Source organism: Tarenaya hassleriana, unplaced genomic scaffold, assembly GCF_000463585.1.
Source record: "Tarenaya hassleriana unplaced genomic scaffold, ASM46358v1 Cleome3, whole genome shotgun sequence".
NCBI lineage: Eukaryota > Viridiplantae > Streptophyta > Magnoliopsida > Brassicales > Cleomaceae > Tarenaya > Tarenaya hassleriana.
In genome coordinates this window covers 394,730-402,466 of record NW_010966177.1, presented here as the reverse complement: position 1 = coordinate 402,466, position 7,737 = coordinate 394,730, and the positions used below count along the sequence as shown (strand labels likewise).

General features: G+C 31.6%; 1 protein-coding gene across 1 annotated transcript; it reads right to left on the bottom strand.

The window, feature by feature from the left end:
- Window positions 1–690: 690 nt before the first annotated feature.
- LOC104818582 (vacuolar protein-sorting-associated protein 37 homolog 1) lies at window positions 691–3,882 on the bottom strand. The gene is made up of 7 exons (XM_010548214.1): window positions 3,694–3,882; window positions 2,627–2,803; window positions 2,387–2,474; window positions 2,101–2,140; window positions 1,943–1,989; window positions 1,729–1,849; window positions 691–1,043 (listed from the first exon to the last, which is right to left on the bottom strand). Exons 1-7 carry the CDS (start codon window positions 3,705–3,707, stop codon window positions 880–882), a joined length of 651 nt encoding a protein of 216 aa, XP_010546516.1. The 5' UTR covers window positions 3,708–3,882; the 3' UTR covers window positions 691–879.
- Between the last annotated feature and the right edge of the window lie 3,855 nt (window positions 3,883–7,737).

The following is a 7,737-nucleotide window of genomic DNA, read 5'->3' as shown; positions in this document are numbered from 1 at the left end:
AAAAAAAAAAAAAAAAAAAAAAAAAAAAAAAGGCTGACGACGTGTACGCGCGGCATTTTGTGGATAACGAAGAAGGTGAACAAAACGGCAGCGTTTTGGTAGTTTAACGTTGTTGGGCTCAATAAGATCCAACAAGGCCTACAATATATTGGTCTTAGGCCCATTAATATGAAAAAGCCCAAGCAGTTTGATGGAGACAATTTAGATTAATTTAATTTTAATCAAACAGTTTTGATGATTCTTCACTTAAGCATCTTATAAAAATAAAATACGAAATATTAGATGCTATTATAAAATTAATATTATCTCTAAATTTTCAATAACAATCTAAATCTCTAATCAAAATACATAAAATAAAATAAAATTGACATCGCCACTAAATATTTTTATTGTTGTGATCATTATTATACCATATATTCTTTGCTCCCAAAGACCCTAGTTTGTTCTTCCATATGATTCACATAAAATTTTCGATTTTTAAATTGAACCGATTGGGTTCAATTCGATTCACTTTAGTTCCGATTGGTTTATTTTTTAAGCGTCAGTTTCAATTTTCAAATGGTTCTTTTTATGGATGTCTCTCAAATAACGAAAACCATCGACTCTTATAACTCTTATCATTTTAATGAAAACCACCGAGATTACAAAATCGTGATGTAAGTAGAATCGTATTAATTTGAATACAGCACGTGAAAAATACAATATATAAAAACAATTGACCATTTTAGGGTTCAAATCAAAGATAAAATAAATGACAAAATCTCAGCATTATCACATATACAAAACAAAGACAGAGCTACATGGAAGGAATGTCTCAACCCAAAGCAGTAAAAGCAAGTTTAGTTTTGTTTTGTTCTGTTTCATTTCTTTCATTTCATTTCACATCATCGAGGAGGTCTTAGCAGAGAGATGAATCAATGCACGACGATGATAGGTGGAACGTAGTTTCTTGTATTTCTGCACGAAAGCCGCCGTATCGATCTCCTTCTCCAGGAATTTCTGGTGCAAGATCTCGGATTCCTCTTCCGCCTTGTTCATAGCATCTGCACATAAACAGAAACGAGAACGTGAAAATCTAGGGGGAGGGGGGTGTTTAAACCAGAGACATGGCCACCAACAATGACAAAGGCGGGTGGGACGAAGCGAGAAACCCGGACTGCGGGTTTAGGTTCGGATTTTTCCGAACGACGGGTTACCCACCATACCGGATATGAGTAAAATAATGTTTAGATCCCGTGATATTGTAGTGTACTTGCAATAACACCCAGGTAGATTTTCACCTAAAATTACCATTATACTCCTAAAGTCAACTCAGGTCAACAAAATTTTGCAGATATTTGCGGGTTCAAGTTCACCCATGGGTTTTTGGGTACCCGAGATGCTCGTACACGGCCACCAACAATGCCGAAGACGGGTGTGATGAGGCGATGAACGCGGACTGGGGTTCAGGTTCGGATTTTTCCAAACGAAGTTATGTACGGGATACGAGTATAATGATGTTTATATCCCTGATATTTTAGTGTATTTACAATAATAACTAGGTAGATTTTTTCCCCCTAAAATCAACTCATATCAACAAAATTTTGCAATTCGCAGATTCGGTATCCGAGTACCGGTGAAGGTGACGTTGTGAAACCGTTGGGCATGAGGCCGAGGCCGGGTATCTAACCCACACCCACCCGTAGTGATATCATTCACCAGGCGATAAAAACGTAGTATTGTATGTACCTTGAAGTCTATGAAGCAGAGAACCAGGTGAGTAGAACTTAAGGATCTCTTCTTTTTGCCTCTCGAGCTCACTTAGCTTCTCCTGAGCAGCAGCAAGCTCGGTTGTACGGATTATTCGACACTGCAAAACAAATTTAAAGATGGTAAGAGATTCTATAACCCGATTGCTAATAAGGAAAGAGGACTCTCGAGAAAAGTTTTCTCGATTACCCACTTGGTTCCTGAGCTCCATTATCTGTGGCTCCTTGTCCAAGTTCTCTCCTGTTCAGTGAACATGTCAATTTACTTACACCTCCACATTAACAGAATTTTTGTGGTAAATTTTAATTTTTTGCACAAAGGGAATGCTTAAGTTAGGCTACAACAACTCACTAGCAAGCTGCAATGTTTCCTTGCGAAGCTCGTCTCTGATCTGATGGGTAACAACAAAGAAGTAAAATCAATACGATTTAGTTCTTTTCAGATTTCCAAACACAGTAGGAGATAAAAAGAAACACAAAATTCTTGTGAATATAACCAACATCAAGCCATAACAATGTCTATAGCATAAAAACCGCAACAAATCATCTCAATACACAGTGCAATCATGAAGCTACATTTTCGAGATAAACAAATATAACTTGTTTTATAGCAACAAGAACCATTATCTTTAACTTACATTGTTCTGAATTTTGACCTGGTCTAGCGAGAGCAGAAAATGCTGATACGCATCCTTGTCAGTGAGTAGCTTCCTTAGTTCATCCACACTACGAAATAATTGAAGGAGAAACAAATATATATATATATATATAGAGAGAGAGAGAGAGAGACCATTAAAAAACCACTAACAGCTATAATACATGCCAGGACTAGAGAAACTGAGAAATATAAGCAGACAAGACGAGACAAGAAAGTTAACCTTTTATCTTTCAAGACAGTGATAATACCAGCAGCTTCCCCCGGGGAAACATGAGACGGGATCTGGCTCGATGTTGGAGGCCGGGACGAGCTCGGTGAACTGACAAGAGATGGAGAATACCATGGCTGGGAAGAAGATTCAGAAGGGCGAGACTGCCCTTGTTGATCCTTTGAGCCCCTGGACTCGCAAAACATCTCACACTAAATACAATTGAAAAAAAAATCTGAACATAACTTTCAATCGGGTTTCTGATATGATACATAATGATCCGATATATTATCTTCCATAGGCTTTACGATCATTCTGCATGAACCAAACTAAAAATCAATTTGGTTCGGTTCAGTTTTAATTTGATTCTGTTCAGTTTGTTTATTCTTTCTTAAAAATAGATTCATGAGACACAAGTGCAATGAAAGTTGAAAAGAAAGAATTGGAATTCGTCGATTGAACAAAGTATCAAACGGATACCGCAAACCTAAATTACAGAAACATGACAAGTAGAGTTATAGTGTCTTAAGGACACAACCAACAGATTCAATCAGTTCAAACAGACAATACTTCTTCTCCGAGTAACAAACAATCATCAAAAACTACAGTTCGAATACGCGAGAGAATAACCAAATCACCAATCTCCTTCAGAATATGGATTCACCTAAAACCTCTCATAGAAACATCATCAGCCGTTACATTTCTAAACCAACAACAGTAACTATAAACCCTAAAGTCAGCCACTGTGATTGAAACAAAATAATTTACACCTAGAGGACGTTTACGGCATTCACGTTTTGCTTCTGAATTCGCTTCTTCGATCCTAAACACACCGATTGAACTCAACTTTTACGAACACATCGATCAATAGCAATCGACGTCTACAGTTCTTAATTCCAGAAGAGACGTTCACCCAGAACACAGAACTCCAAAATCCCCAAAGAAAAACATCCAAATTCATATAATTAGAAACAAAATTGAAAAAAAAAACAGATCGAACATGCGAATCGTAGGACCAAAAATTAGTAGAATTTCGAAAGCCTAAAACGTCCATTGATCACAGAGATAGATGATGGTACCAGAAATTGAACATCGCTGGAAGAATTCGCCGATCGAACAAAGAATCCTGCGCAACCGAAAACTCCGTTTGTTCCCTTTTCTCGCCTTTCAAGCAAAGATAAACTCACGACCTTTCTGAGTAATCTACGACGCGGTGACTCAGAGAAGATCCTTCTCTCTTTCCTTTCCCTTTTTTTTTTTTATTTTTTTTTTTTTTTTTTTTTTTTTTTTTTTTTTTTGTTAACGAGGAATTCTAATTTTAAGATGTATATTTTAGTTCTTAATTTAATTTTCTGAAAAGTTTTAGTGGGCTTCGTAAGCCCAACAAATCGGAATATAAACATAATTGTCTTTTTTTTTATTGAGAGTAAAATAGGTTTGTAATTTCATTAAAATTGTCTCATTTAAAAATATATCTTCCACATCTGCTTTCAGTGTTCTCTAAAAATTCATTTTAAATTAAAAATATCACCTATCAAGGAAAGCCAATAATTATGTGATTTTATTATATAAAGGGGTAATAGCAAAAAAAAAACATAACTTTGTGTATTTGGCAAATAAATACACAAACTTTTATTTTGGTAATAAAATACACAAACTTTTGGAATAATGGCAGAAAAACAAAATGAACTTTTTTTATTTGGCAAATAAATACACAAACTTTTATTTTGGTAATAAAATACACAAACTTTTATATTTTTAGCGCAAATCTCCATGAACAATAACGACGTAAAAAATAACGGAACCATCAACACGTCATCTATATTTGTTTAAACTTTTATATAATTGAGATTTAGAATGTTTAAACTTTGAATACATTTGTATATGATAGATTATGATTATATTTATATTTATATTGATTTTAAATATTTAAATTTTAAATTTTGAATATAAATGACCTATATAATTGTATATGATAGATTATGATCATATTTATATTTATATTGATTTTAAATATTTAAATTTTAAAATTTGAATATAAATGACCTATATAATTTATTTATATTTAAAATTGTTTTTTAATTTTAATTTAAAATTTTATAATTTTTATATCGGATACAGATATTCACAAATATAGATGAAGTGTTGATGGTTCCGTTATTTTTTTTGATGTCGTTATTGTTCGTGAAGGTTTGTGCTAAAAATATAAAAGTTTGTGTATTTTATTATCAAAATAAAAGTTTGTGTATTTATTTGCCAAATAAAAAATGTTCATGTTTTTTTTTTGCCATTATTCTAAAAGTTTGTGTATTTTATTATCAAAATAAAAGTTTGTGTATTTATTTTTCAAATACACAATTGATGTTTTTTTGGCAATAGCCCGTATAAATGGTAAGATATATCATTATATCTATTATTATTGTATTTAGGAATTAGGACCTTTGGAACGAGGCTTTGAAAACGAAGCCCAATTACAAATCCTGTAAAGCAAGCCCACGGCCCAATCTTTTGATATGTTTATACATATATATATACACACACACCAAAACAAGCTCTCTTGACACACAATCGAACACACACACACACACACATATATATATATTACACATATATATATATATATATATATATATATAATAGAACAATAATTGAAGAGACCCGTGCGATGCATTTATTAGGGCATCTAATTTTCATTAGTGCGACGCTTTTATTAGAAAACAAATACCAAATGCGACATACTAATTATGAGAGTTTAAGAGTGTGAATTAGTAAATCAATTATTTGATGGGAAAGGAGGGGAACGAACCCTTGAATATACCATGAGGATACGTTGCCATGCCAGCATGTGGATCCACATTCTGCCAGTACATCCGGTTAGTCATTTACGAGGGTTTAAAGGTTAACTCCGTATCGTTTTCTATTTCTACCGTGAAACAGCATGCCGGTCAAAAGTGGTTTAAGTAAACCGTGACTAACTTCAATGTCATCAGAGTTTAAACATAAACAAAAGAGCCACATAACACAAACACGAATTCTCATTTATTTGAATCTTGAGTACTCTGTTTGTATTCGAATTTATATTTGATCTAATTTGAATATATATATATATATGGACTTTTGAAACATTATAATTTTCTTAAATAAGTTTTATTTTTTATGTTCTATAAGGTTCATTCTCTAAATGTAAAAATTGTGTGATTCTAATAAATCAAAGGTATCATATGTGATTGATATGATATAAGTTTGTAATATCATTTAACTATATATGCATATTTATAATAGTAGCAACAAAAGAGAAGACACCCGATTATAAGTTTGGAAAATCGCATCTCAAATCTCATATCAAATTCATTTTTAAGATCAGACTACTAGGCTAAATAGAGGCTCTAAGCAATCCGGACCATATCCGAATATTTCAGATATTATGATATGAAATTAGTGGGCACTCTAGGATTTTTTGTATCCAATTTCATTTATATAAAAAAATTGATATCCAAGCTTCAGATATTCGAAAAACTATTTGGGTGTCCATATATAGATATGCGAATACAAATTTTGTAAATTAAGGGTAATTTTATAGGTATTATAAATATTAAGTGATATTTTATATATTTAAAAAAAAACAATGATAGCTTTGCACTTTTCAAAAATAGAATAAGGATCATTTTATAAATTATAATAAATATAAATGAAATATTTGTAATTGAGTTGGCTATCCGTCAATATTGATTGTTAAATTAAGAAATTTGGATACAACCTCGACCTACAATTTATAAATCTGAAGTTGGGTTTGAAAACTATGTTTGACACATGAAATTAGTGAGTTTTGTGTTCTGTCACGTTCAACATAATGAACATGAAATTAGATATATATTTAAAGGATATCATCGATGTTGTGAATACAAATCGCCAGCATCTTGGTTTCTACGATTGGATTATATATTAGTTGACTTTATAACATATACATAATATCCCATGTAATTCAAAGTTTTTGACTTAAACCATATTAAGACTTGGCAAAGTCCACTGAATTTTTTATTCGTATAATGCAAAGTCATAGTGTTGATGAATTCATATCCTATCTTTCATTTGTTATCAGAAATAACGAATGCAAATATTTAAATTATCTATTTGTCTCGGCATCCTAGTTGTTATATATATATATATATATGTCATAGAAATTGTTCATAAAATTTAAATCCAAAAATATAATTGTGAGTTTGTAACATATAGTTTACTATATATAAAGTCATAAGACAATGTATACCAAAATAGATATAAAAATATAGAAGTGATGTTATCTAATACTGTGATTTTATTAATATAGATAATGAAGATTAATTTTATTTCTATATATTATAGCACTAAACCATTCATCTCATGATATTTTCCTTGTATATAATGGATTTCACACACATTTATCAAAACTTGTGCATATTGCAATAATGAATATGTTTTATTCCATATTGATACCATTTTCAGAAATTTCATGCAAAATGCATGATCCATATTCAACGACAATAATTAATTATCATTCTAATATTTCTTTTACGAAATACAAAGACATTGTCAATGTATCAAATCAATAACAATTTGCATCTTATTAAATGTTACATATTTTTCTATTGGGGATATTTATTTAGTATTCTCATAGTCTTTCCGCGTAAGTCCACAGTGAAAATGACACAAATGTGAATAATATTATATACCATATCCGTGTAAGAATGGGACATAACAAAATTATAATGGGAGAAGTTTATTTTCGTAAAAACTATAATGCTATAAATTATAAGATAATTCATATAAATAATTTTACCAAAAAAATTAATATAAATAAATGTGACGTGGCGAACAAATGCAACGAATTGAGAGCAAAAATACGAAAGAGCCGTTTTGTTTTTGGTTTGGACTTTATAGGTAAATATTTGGTCTCAGTAGACGTCAGATGTTTTTCTTGTCGCAACTTGAACCGTAAGAACATATTCATATGCTTATTAACGTGTTATACGTATACACAAACGCACACATCTATATGTGTGAGGAAAAATGGGTAATTTTTCACTTCTCTCGTCCATTTCTTTGTTTTCGGGTCATGTGGTCGTCTTTTCACTAAAGAAAGCTAC

Coding starts and splice junctions, on each gene's coding strand:
- LOC104818582 (XM_010548214.1), bottom strand. Junction 2,475..2,626: donor ACTGTCTTGAAAGATAAAAG/GTTAACTTTCTT, acceptor ATTATTTCGTAG/TGTGGATGAACTAAGGAAGC. Junction 1,990..2,100: donor GGAAACATTGCAGCTTGCTA/GTGAGTTGTTGT, acceptor TTCACTGAACAG/GAGAGAACTTGGACAAGGAG.